This window comes from Micromesistius poutassou, assembly GCF_964030765.1.
Source record: "Micromesistius poutassou genome assembly, chromosome: 16".
Classification (NCBI taxonomy): Eukaryota; Metazoa; Chordata; class Actinopteri; order Gadiformes; family Gadidae; genus Micromesistius; species Micromesistius poutassou.
This window is the reverse complement of record NC_140286.1, coordinates 10,121,063-10,133,926: the sequence shown is the minus strand read 5'-3', so window position 1 is coordinate 10,133,926 and position 12,864 is coordinate 10,121,063. Positions and strand designations below refer to the sequence as shown.

Sequence of the window (12,864 nt, the reverse complement as noted above, 5' to 3'; positions counted from 1 at the left end):
AACTCGACAACGGGCTCGCTAGCCGGTTACAGCTAGCTGAGAGCTTGCGCGTGAGCGTGGTGTTGGGTTGGTACGTGTGTGCGCGCGCGAGTGTGTGTGTGTGTGTGTAATGTATTCACAGCGCCATCTACTGGCGGAAAAATGTATGCACAATGTAAAATCGACCGTCACTGTGAAGTGTGTGTGTGTGTGTGTGTGTGTGTGTGTGTGTGTGTGTGTGTGTGTGTGTGTGTGTGTGTGTGTGTGTGTGTGTGTGTGTGTGTGTGTGTGTGTGTGTGTGTGTGTGTGTGTGTGTGTGCGTGCGCGCGCGCGCGCGTGTGTGTGTGTGTGTGTGAGAGAGAGACATATTGGACATCTTTAATTGCAAGACAGCGCCTTATGCCCTCCGAATATATATCACACGTGATCAACATACGTCCACTCAGTACAGATCTCCGGCCAGTCTGAGAATTTAATTAAAGCAAGCACTTTTTTTGCATTTCCATTTTTGTCTAATCCCTCTGGTTTCTGAAGGGATTACGGACCAATCATGTTGGAGAGCTCGTCGACTCGGAGGTAGCAGTGCGCTCATGTTCCATAAACAAAAACACACAGGGGATGCAGCGTGATGTTGAGTTCTCTTTCCAGGGGAGGGGGAAACGTCGCCCCGGTGTCTTGCACATCTTCTCGGATTAGTGCTCTGAGGATGCGTGCTGGAATTCTTCACAACTTTTCATTTTCATCACGATCATTTTGTCTCAAAGAAAGATTTTGTATGCATTAATAGTTCAGGTAGGCTACGTCTATGTGTTTTGTTCTTATTTTGCCACTTGTTTTCACGTGATTGTGTACACGTTTGTTGTTTGTTGTTATTGAATAGTGGAATGTGCGTCTCTTTTACTTTAATGATAGGCTATGCGTTGTAAGGATTTAAATCAAATAAATAATACGAACGCTTTTTGTTCTTGCTGTTGACACGCTTTATCTGAAATCCTCATTGATTACAGTTATCATTGACATAATTTTTTTGTTATCATGATTCAATTATGAATCATAATCGATCGGTTCTAGCCCAGCAAATAACGCTTACATTTATAAATCAAGCAACACAACATGATGTCATATCTATTTCCCAGTCAGACATTTCTCTGGTTCAGTTGCATGCAAGCAGAAGCTCAAGCCAGAGGATTATCCTTTGCGTTCTGGAGTAATGATTGGATGAGGCAACGTGACTCAGTCCACTTTTGAAATGCCCTCAGTAGATCTACCTTCGGAGAGAGACCATGCCTGTCGTCAACTGAGACCGCTGAGTGACATTCAATCATTGATTTCGAATCAATCGAGTGACGTGTATTCCTTTTTTCTTTGCTCGATCAGCCAATGGAGAAAGAAGAGTTGGTGGATAAGATTCAAGACCAATCTGTTCCTATTATTTTCCCCCCACCACATGGCATCGCCAGGAACTGGAGCTTTCTTTCCGCTCCTTCGCAGGAGCCGTTCCCGCCGTTCCCGCCGCCACCTCTCTCTTTCAGCTCCGCTTGCACTTCCCTTCCCGCCACTTCTGCTGCGCACGTGCTGCAGACCAAGGTGAAAACAGTCACGCAGCGGAAGCAGCGAGGGCGGGAGAAGTGTCGAGAGCCGACGAACACAGATGTCCAGGCAAAGCAGGAGCCCACTGGACAGCTTCAATGGCAAGTCTCCCTCAAACCCAGGGTACCGGCCAAGGGGGCGGAGTTGTCCGAGCCCTGGTCCCCGTCCGGCTCTGCGATGCTGGACTTCCTCAGCGGTTTGGACTGCAAGCGGGACGCGGTGCCGGAGGGGCAAGGGGTGCGGGTCAGGCTAGAGATCCACAGCCCCCCTGCCGAGGCTCAACGGGGGCTTTCGGTGGGCTCCCAGCCGGCAGTCATGGGCAAAGCGGCGGAGACGGAGAGAATCGATGCCCCCACGGTCCTGCCGAGGGGGCTCGGCGAAGGGGCCAGTCTGGAGAGCCTTCTGCCCGACAGCAGGCCCAGAAGTAGAAAGAACGAGACACTCACACCTCCTCCCCTTCCACTGCTGTCCATACCCCCTTCCTCTGCCTGCCCCACCCCGGCCACCCTGAACGCCCCCGCTTCCCCTTCTTCTTCCTCCTCGACGCCACCGCCGGCAGCGCCCCCCTCCTCATCGTCCTCCCCCAGACACTGGGCCCCGCCCAAGGGCTTCTGGAGGGTGGTCCGCCCCGAGACGTTGCTTCTGAACGGGCTGGGCCCTCACGACGCCCCCGCCCCCGCCCCACCCAGCACCGCACCCGCCAGGGACCCCAGGCAGAAAACGGAAGCGACAGGGGGTCCGGCGTCGGGGGCGGACCCTCAGAGGAGGTCCAAGCCGGCCGGCGGGGGGGCGGCGGCGGCGGCGGCATGCCGCGCGAGGGGTGTAGCGGCGGCGGAGGCGGCGGCGGCGGCGGACAGCGACGTGGACCCCTTGAGGTTCAAACACTCGGACAGCCTGGAGTGCACCTGGGACCAGTTGGAGCAGAAGCAGGCGGGCGCGGGGGGCCGCGTGAGGACCAGCAGCCTGGACAGCGTGTCGTCACTGTCGTCGTCATCGCAGAGCGAGGCCAAGCCCCGGGCCGGCGGGAGGTCGAGGGTCAGACGGCGGCGGAGCAGCAAGGAGGAGAGAGAGCAGGGCGGCCGAGAGAGCGTCGGACACACAGAGGCCGGTGGTAAAGGTGAGGTCTGTCTGTCTCTGTTTACCTGTCTGTCTCTGTCTCCGTCGGTCTGTCCGTCTGCGTCTCTGCTTGTCTGTATCTGTCTGTCTGTCTGTAGCTGATCTGTCCGTTTGTCAGTACAATCACTATTTATACTTAACAAATCTATTTACTATTTACTCTTTTAAGCCTTTAAATAGTCCAAATAACTATTTATCTGCACTATTTAGAGTCTTTTCTATCAATCTTTCAAACCTCCAAATGCAAGCACAAATGTTTTTGTATCATTTTGCAATGATAAACAGCAGGACTTATGGGGTTTGTTGAGATGGAACCACTAGGCTCATGCTTCTCCCCAGTGGAGTTGCTGGCAGCACGCACACTTTGCTCTCCATGGTGCTGAAAATATACTGGCACACAAACTCAAACCACATCGATCTTAAACACAAGAGAGTGTTTGATTCCCTCACAGGTGCCTAATGTATATGTGTATCTCTGTCAACTTACTTCATGCCTCCATCAATCACTTGTGTGTGTGTTTGTGTCTGTCAGAGAGCATAAACCTGACTGATTCTCTGTGCTGAACAGATGTCAGGTCGAGCAGATGTGCACGATGTAGCTCACTATTAATAGCCCTCCCACACAGTGAGAGCAGGGTATCTCTGCTTCTGCATGTGTGTGTGTATGTGTGTGTGTTTACCTATGAATTTATTGTGAGCGTAGATTTAGCGAAATCCAATCAATCATTGACACTGCACATACCTGTCATAATGTGTATGTATGTATGTATGTGTGTGTGTGTGTGTGTGCGTGTGTGTGTGTGTGTGTGTGTGTGTGTGTGTGTGTGTGTGTGTGTGTGAGTGCATGCGTTCGTAGGGGCCTGCTTGTGTGTGTGTGTGTGTGTGTGTGTGTGTGTGTGTGTGTGTGTGTGTGTGTGTGTGTGTGTGCGTAGGGGCCGGCTTGCGTGTGTGTGTCTGTGTGTGTGTGTGTGTGTGTGTGTGTGTGTGTGTGTGTGTGTGTGTGTGTGTGTGTATGTGCCTAGGTGAGTGTAGGTGTGTGTGTGTGTGTGTGTGTGTGTGTGTGTGTGTGTGTGTGTGTGTGTGTGTGTGTGTGTGTATGTGCCCAGGTGAGTGTAGGTGTGTGTGTGTGTGTGTGTGTGTGTGTGTGTGTGTGTGTGTGTGTGTGTGTGTGTGTGTGTGACAGAGTGCTAGTGCCATGCAGCAGGATAAAGGATGACAAATCGCTCCTATGATCAGATAGGCTGAACGTCTTTATGGCTCTGGGGAATCTGCATCTGTTCCTGTGGTATTGGTTGCATAACCTCCCCGGTGGAATCACTTATTGAGCCATCACGAGGTCATGGGGGTTTATGGAAATCCTTCTCATCCTATGAAAACATTATCATTTGGATACTTGTTCGAACATGTATGATCAAAACGTGTCATTTTTGTCTGGTGTTACGTGGAGGTATGTGTTGTTGCTGGCTCAAAGCCATCCTCCTAATCCCTCAAAATCTGTTCATTTTAAAACAAATATACTTATTTTGAGGATATATGCTTTGGTTGTGAATTCAACATTTGTTCTAAACAAGGAAAATCCATCTCATCCCATCCTACAAAAACCTGAAAATGAATAATGAAAGATGTTGTGTGTTACCCTTCAGGCACGTATGAGTCTTTGGAAAATGATTCAGATTCCACAGCTCTCTCCCAGGAGCTTGAGCCCAACTTAAGGTAAGCAAGCAACACATTGCTATTCACAGACTGTTAGAACCAATACTGTTTGCTTGGAGCGCCAGGAGTGGGGCTGCGTTAGATGCTGTTGTCTTGTTTGCCCTGGAAAAGTCCCAATAGAAATACGTCAACTAGTATGTTGAGTGGGGTAATAACGTGGTAATTGGCATGGATTATCAGTAAATATCCATTTTCAATCAACACATCTATCATACTAATTACCCGATGATTACGTAATTTAAACTGTTCCTAGTAATGGCGTTTTATCTCTTGGGAATCACACTCCCATAGCCACAGTGGCTATGGGAATACCTACGCACACACTGCATGGCCGCAGTGTGACACATTATCCCACTTTTCGCCACCGTGCCGCCATTAACAAACTGCAATCCGCGGGAAGGTGATTACACTGTCCTGCTCCTGACCGCACAGGAGAGACTGAACTGCCTGCAGTCCATGACAAGGATAATCCATATGGCTGGTATCATGCTATCTTTATCGCTGGGCCAAGGGGATAAAGATGAGTACAGCCAGCAACGCACAACACACTGCGGCTTAGCCTACACTTGCCGTTAAGGAAGGACAGATGGATGATGAATGAGTGAATGACATTCCTCATCTGCCCCTCAGTGCCAATGCCATGGCCCGGTCGTCCTGCCTGACCTTACATAAGATGGCTTAGGAAACGGCAGCTCAATGCCCCCTGCCCGGTCCTTGCAAAGGGGCATGCATCCAATGAACGAGTTTAATAACATGATTATAATTGTAGCGACGCTGTTCTGCAATGATGATGTGCATGTTGTGTAAGGTCTCTGACTTGTCCTGTTTCCTCTCTCTCTCTCTCTCTCTCTCTCTCTCTCTCTCTCTCTCTCTCTCTCTCTCTATCTCCCTCTCTCTCTCTCTCTCTCTCTCTCTCTCTCTCTCTCTCTCTCTCTCTCTCTCTCTCTCTCTCTTTTTTTTGCTCTCTCTCCATCTCTCTTTCTTTGTCTCTCTCTCTGCCTTGCTCCCTTCCTCGCTCTCTCTCTCTCTCTCTCTCTCTCTCTCTCTCTCTCTCTCTCTCTCTCTCTCTCTCTCTCTGTCTCTCTCTCTCTCGTCCACATCTACAGCGTGCTCTTCATGTTCCCTGATGATCTTCCCCTGAGCCCGAGGCATGAGCAGGCCAAGGTTCTCCTGGAGCGAGCCCGTCTGAAGGCTCGCTGTAACCACACCAATGGCGAACGACCCCCCAGGAGGGCTCACTCAGATCTGAGAGGCAACGAGTGAGTCTGCACACCCGCAGCTGCCGGTCTAACACAAGTTATAACCTAACGTTGTGACTTTTAACACCGGTGGTCTGTGGGACATTCTGCTTACTCTGCAGGTCCACGTGTCTGACCTGTGGCTTGCATGTGTGTGTGTGTGTGTGTATTTTTAAGTGTCATTTAATACATTTCCTCATGCTCATTACACGCTTAGTTTGATGGACCAGAGTCAATTTGAATGACTCTGCAACTTTATTACAAATACACAACAGACATTTTTAGAGAACTTTTGTTTCATTGCTCTTGTCTGAGCACATTTACGTTGAACTCTCTCTATTGCTGTATTTTTTTCCTCTCCCTAAAATCCCCTTACGTCAGTGAGGCAGGCGGTATTGAGGACACATACATAAAGAGATTAGTTGTTTATATTTTTATATATATATTTTTAATTTATTTATTTATTATTGACCCCATTTTGCTTAATCATCTTCAAACTTTTAATTTTTGAAACAGGAAGCAGCCAGATCTCCCAGCCAATCCACCAACTCAGAAGCCGCAGCGACAACAACAGCCACAGCAGCAGCAGCAGCAGCAGCAGCAGCAGCAGCAGCAGCAGCAGCAGCAGCAGCAGCAGCAGCAGCAGCAGCAGCGCATCATTCAAGCCAAAGAGGAAGTGTCCACGCCGCCCGCATCGGCTCCGCTCCTCATCCAGGAGGAAGCCCAGGTCTCCTGCCTGGCCGACCAGGGCGCCCGCCCCCGACGCAACGGCTCCTCCCCCACCCGGGTCCGCTTCGAGGACGAATCCCAGAGGGAGGCCCAGTCCCGCTACCTGGACCGCGTGCGGGAGCGCGGCCGCTCGGGGAACCACAGGTCCAAGGCGGGCAAGGCAGACAAAGCGAACGGCGCCGACTCCGCCGGGAGCAGCAGCCCGGACCCGGGGCGGGGCCACCGGAGCGCCTCCACGCCCGCCTCTCAGTGGAGGCAGGAGGAAGTGTCCGTCACCAGCGCCAATGGTGGGGTCACCACCACCACCACCACCACCGTGATCAAGGAGATCGTGGTGGTGGTGAAGAGGTGCGAGGCCTGCGGCTCCACGGTCAGGGAGCATCCAGCGGGGGCCTCCGAGGCTCTGTGGCCTCCCCCGCCGCCGCCGCCACCGCCACCCCCGCCGCCGCCGCCTCCACCAGAACCAGAGCCAGAACCACAACAGACCCCCGCCGTCCCGGCTGAGGACTCACGGGGCAAAGCGGTGTCTCGCCCGGGGCCCCTGGGCAAACAGGAAGCCAGCGCTCGTCCCAAGCCGCCCCTGACGGTCACCTTCGCCGGGGCCTTTATTTTGGGGGAGAACAAGGAGGGGGACGGCGGCTGGAGCAGCTCGGGGTTCGGCAAGCTGAGGAGGAGGAGCCTTAAGGGGCAGAGCCGCCTGGAGTCCGGCAACGGCCCCTACGGCCCCTCGTGGGTGCACCGACGCAACTCCAACCCCAGGAACCGGACACTGGCGCGCAGGGCCGTGTCCTTTGCGCTCGGGAGCCCCGTGGACCTGGAGCTCCATGTCTGCGAGGACCCCGGGTGTCCCGGTGAGCCACAGGGGCCCCCCTTGCCCATGAAGTCGGCCCTGAAGTCGAGCTCGAAGAACCGCACCCCAGCCGGTCAGTCGGCGGCGCAGTGCCAGGGGGCCGCGAATCAGGCGGGGGCTGAGAGCTGCGGCTCCCAGAACGCAGAGCTCCTGGAGACGGCAGACGCCAGGAGGGAGGGCCCTCTGCCACAGGGGAGCCCCAGCGCAGGGAGCCTGGTGCCCTGCATACGACCCTCCAGCCTTAAGTACTGCTCAGCCAGGATCACCCCCGACCTGCCGCCTGCTGACCTCTGGGACGTCACTCCGGATTGTCCAGGTGTGTTGATGGGTGTAACCATGACTCGATATGAATAACATTTTGTCTGATAGATAGAGAGATAGTCCTTTATTAATCCCCCTTAGGAGAAATTCACAAGTGGCCAGCAGTACAGTGGGAAAAGAAAGTGCGAAACAAGAGTATACAAATAAAATTTAACAATTTTAAATAAAATTGTATTTGTATATATACTCTTGTTTCGCACTCTCTTTTCCCACTGTCACTCTCTTTTCCCACTGCTGGTCACTTGTGAATGGCCCGTGTTAAGAGCCTGGGCTGGTGGACAGGCACTGAATTGTCCTTTAAAGGAAATGATACAGTAGTTAGCAAATGAGCTGAAGTTCAGGTCAGGTTCTATAAAAGTCTGGAGCTCAGTGAAATACACGTGTACATTTTATACAGATGTGTTTAGCAGATTCCCAACTGGACACTATTTAATCCACTGCTAACATTTTGTACTCTTAAGACCAGTTCAGACTATAGATTGGAATCCACTCTGCAAAAGCTTGTTACCTCTCAGTCTTATATAAAGAAATATGCAGCCCATGGGATCAAAGTTTTCCAAATTAATCCCAACAATGGTGAAGTAGCAGAAAAATGATTTTCTCTGGTCAGTGCTGGGTACGGGATTTAAAGAATGCTGTAATCAGTTCAGTAAAGCCAGAAGAGTTAATAGTCTATAATAAAGAGAGAAGGAAAAAAAGATTGAACTAATCCTGTAATCAGTTTAGTACAGCAAAAAGTGTCAATAGTCTGTAACAAAGAGAATAGGAAGAATAAATAGAAAAGTTCAATCTTTTAAAACTTTTAATTGCCTGGCCTGTCGTTTATCCCTCTCCTCTCTCTCTCTCTCTCTCTCTCTCTCTCTCCCTCTCTCCCCTGCAGGTCTGTCCCAGGGCGGAGACCCCGGGTGCGATGGGCGTCCCAGCCCTCGCTGCTTGGCCCTATCGCGGGCAGAGGACCTCCGGGCGGAGCTGCTGAGGGCGGAGTATCTGAAGGCCGAAGCCCAATGGGAGGCGATCGGGGACACGCCGTCGCCACGGTGAGCCTGAACCAATAGCCTGTGGTCGTGACCCACGCTAAACGACCTCCTGCTATTCTCTTACCCCAAATCCTTAATCCTCACCCTCAAAGCAAACCAGTGACCCCAGTCGTAAGACGTTTCAGCCATTTCCGTTTTCATTCATTTGTCATTTCTAATAAGGGCCGCCCTCTGCTGGTGAACTGAGGGTATTAGATATCTTTTAGATCCTCGTGATTAAAACGTGCATAGCGCACACGTGTCTCCATGCACCTAAACCACGTCAACAGCTCAAATATCAATCAACCAAAAGAAAACTCATTCTTGCGTGTTCCCAGCAAAGCGGGAGCGGAGCGTGACGGCCGGCCCAAGCTCTCGCTGCGCCGCTTCTTCTCCTCCATCGGGCTGAACAGCGTGGGCAAGCTGGTGAAGGGCCGGCGCTCCAGCAGCATGGAGCAGCTCAGCCTGCCCGTGGACCCCCGGGGGGCCGGCGGCTCCACCTCCCCCAGCCCCACGCGCCGGCACCAGGCCCCCGGCCGCCTCCAGAGGACCCCCTCGCTGCAGAGCCTGCAGTCCACGGTGGGGGAGGGGTGTGGGGGGTGTGTGTGTGTGTGTGTGTGTGTGTGTTTGTGTGTGTGTCTCTCTCGCTCTCTCTCTCTCTCTGTCATAGTGCCAGTTGTTTTGCATTGGAGTTGTGTTTGACTTCGTCTTGTTTGACTGTTTTGTGAACATATTTGATTGCTGAGTAAATACTATTATTGATTGATTTAAAATAAATGTCCAAATATTATTTGAATCGTGAATGCATGCAATATTAAGAAACTAAGAAACTATATTTGCAAACATATTGTGTACAAATGTATTCTATTATTCTATTTGAATACCTTTTTTAAAAGTACATAGTTACTGTAAACATAAGTATTCTTATTATATATATGGCGTACTCTATTTAATAAATGTATCCCTTTTAAAATACTCATTTACATAAATAATGCATATTTCTCTCTCATATCAATTGTACCGTTACCTGGGGTGGGCTGCTTAACTCTAAATGCAAAATGATTATTCACGGATTATTACACTAATCACATCGCATAGGTTAAGAATGGTGGGTTGATGTAATACCGATATTCCGCCACTAGGTGTTGCCACTGGCCCAGCTGCGTAAGGCCTCCTCTGTGCAGAGTCTCGAGAAAAGAACTGAACGGTCGACTATACTGGGAGAGGTGCAGGTGCCATATGGCCTGGCACCCAGGTACAAACATTCATCATACAACACAGTCATATACCAAATAAGAAAATTTAAACAAATGTTATTAACTTCATTCCTTCTGTTCCAACAGTCCTGCCAGTCCCCAGGTTGAGCTGCGTCGGGGTCTGAGCGTGGAGGAGGTGCCAGTCACATCCAGAACGGTGCGTCCCGTCGGTAAGGTGGCCCAGGCCTCCCCCGACGGGACCCTCCTCCTGGAGCTCACCAGACCCCCCAACGAGCCCTTCGGCTTCCTCATCTCCAGAGGCAAAGGCCGAGCCAACACAGGTGGTCTTTTGAATTCTGCTTCTGTTTATTGCTACTGTAGATCTTCCCCAGGTCTTTGTTAAGAGTTGTACTTTTATCTGGGCTCGTATGTGCACTGTAGTATGAACGGGCACCATCACAGTCAGGGTACAGCCGAATACGAAAAACACGATGAACTCTCACGTTATACAATCATCTAATCTCAATAAGGAGGTTAAACCAATAAAGTGGGATATAAAGAGTCACCAGATTGCCGTGGCTTGATTCCATAGGCGTGCACGATGGCACTACCATGCACAGGGAATAACAGCATTGGCATCGAGCCTCTCTTCTCATCTTCTTTTGTTTTCCACCCCAACAAACACGGCCTATTTCCTTCATCCACTCCCCCATTCACCCCCCCCCCCCCCACACACACATACACACACACACACACACACACACCCACACATACCCACCCACACACACACACACACACACACACACACATACAACCCCCCCCCCCCCACCAACACCCACACACACACACACACACACACACACCCCTCTGCAGGCGTTTACATCGAGAAGGTGGGCAGCAGCAGCAGCAGCAGCAGCGTCGCCGGCGTGGACGGCCCCTACGCGGGGCTCCTGGGTGTGGGCGACGAGATCCTGCAGGTGAACGGCGAGCCGGTGGCGGGGCTGACCCTGGACCAGGTGACCCGCCTCATGACCCGCGGCGAGAGCACCGCCTGCCTGCGCGTCATGCCCTGCCGCCGCGGCCCGCCCCTCAAACCCAAACCCACCGCGGGACACATCCCGTAGGGCGGGGAAGGAGGAACCACAGCGCCGGACGCTCACAACGTCACCGGACATCAATACCGGGGACAGGGGGGGCGGGGTGGTCTCCACGTGGGGGTAGGGGGGGGGGACGTGAGGCTGGGGTTGTACATGCCCCCCCCCCCTCCCCCCTAGTTGAAAGATGTGCCACCCCCTTCTATCGGTGATCGCTGAGAGGATTTGAACTTGTCAGTCAGAATCCAGGCACAGGACCCGATGTATCTCGGATAACGAATGCACTCTGCAAAGAGATTGGACTATTGCACAATACAATAACAAAAGCACTGTAGCGCAGGAAAACCAATACCCCCCCCCCCCCCGTGTTATTCTGGGCCACTCCTGGACAGGCCTCTGTTCTGGGACGCAATGAGTGAGTGTGGGTGATGTAGATTCTATGGGTTTTATTATAATAGAGTGGGATTCTAGTGTTTTGTACAGAAGCCATGGAAAGTTTGCAACTGAGTGACTTCTCAACTGAGTGCCCTCTCTCTGTGGGCGAATTAAAATGGGTTTTAACTGCAATATTTAGCACTGAATCACTGTTGGTTAGCGATTTGAATCAATGAAAAGCCATCGTTAGTCTTTATTACTATTCAGTTGTTTTAGCGGACACTCTGCAAAAAAACTCACACACTGCAATGGAGATATATAAGGTATAGTGGTTAGGCGTCTTGCTCAATGACGTCCACTACAGGCAGGCTGTGGATGTCGGGGATCAGAAGCAGAACCTCTTGGCTGGGGAGTCGACCAACCTGACCCCCACACCAACCTGCATCCCCCTCATGCACCTCCCAACGATGTGACAGGACCTGTGAAAAAAGGATGAAACTCTACCCTGACTTTCGTGTGTGTGTTACATCCACTGATACGGGATAGTTCAAAGTCAACTGTGCAATACGCAATGTTTGATGTTTACAAAACTCGGCTTCCATAATGGTTCGATCCACATGATTATTTTTATATGTTTTATTGATATTATGTTGCACAATCCAGACGATATGCTATGTATTGGCACCTACAGCGGCACCTCTGTTTGTTCGTACTTTTGTTGTTGCAATCACATGGTTACAAGACACAATTACATTGTTGTTCGTAATAAATGATTGTTTAAGCAAAGATTATGAAAAATGCCCCTGATCATATGATTCCTGGATAATTAAATACAAGAAAACACACACACACACACACACACACACACACACACACACACACACACACACACACACACACACACACACACACACACACACAACGACAACCCGTTTGACGTTTGCTAATAGACTAGATAGCCTTGGCATCTAGCCGATAGTTTACACATATACTTAAATACTTTACTTTACTTACTTATACTTGATGTTAACATTTACCATTTGCCAATGTATCTAAATGAAAATGTTCGATCTGGTCCCCAAAACAAAACAGCACGTTTTTCTCTAAACAGCCTACTATTTATTTGCACAAAGAAAATAAAAAAACACATAGTGTTACGATCAGGTAGATAATTGTTAAAAGTGGTAAAGAAACCACTTACACCAAAAATGTACTCCTTCAAATCTTGGCACGATGGTTGGTTTCGATTTCCCTTGTTACCACACAGGATGCAGAGCGGCTCGTGCGTCGTGACTGAAGCCGTCTGAGAGCCTGTGGTCGTGAGCCGGGAGGAACCGTCGTGAGGTGCCAGGGTTCTCCTCATCAAAGTAGAATTAGTCCATGTTTTAATTCCAAATGTAAAGGCCTAAAGATGGATCTTAACCTATATATCTATCTGTATATCTGTATATCTATCTATCTATCTATCTATCTATCTATCTATCTATCTATCTATCTATCTATCTCTATCTAGGCTTATATATTTTATACAAATATAAATATATATATATATATATATATATATATATATATATATATATATATATATTTGTGTGTGTGTGTATATATATGCCTACATGTACAGTAGCCTAGACCTATATCTATCTT

At 50.3% G+C, this 12,864-nt stretch overlaps 1 protein-coding gene across 1 annotated transcript; it reads left to right on the top strand.

Annotated features, from left to right (window-relative positions):
• Positions 1-1,359: 1,359 nt before the first annotated feature.
• On the top strand, positions 1,360-10,872 carry LOC311361324 (uncharacterized protein; the record flags this gene model as incomplete). The annotated part of the gene is made up of 11 exons (XM_084481493.1): positions 1,360-2,686; positions 4,329-4,398; positions 5,505-5,657; positions 5,759-5,786; positions 6,352-6,750; positions 6,799-7,531; positions 8,417-8,564; positions 8,891-9,131; positions 9,695-9,807; positions 9,896-10,089; positions 10,622-10,872. The coding sequence occupies 11 exons, from the start codon at positions 1,360-1,362 to the stop codon at positions 10,870-10,872; spliced, it is 3,657 nt and encodes a 1,218-aa protein (XP_084337619.1).
• Positions 10,873-12,864: the final 1,992 nt, after the last annotated feature.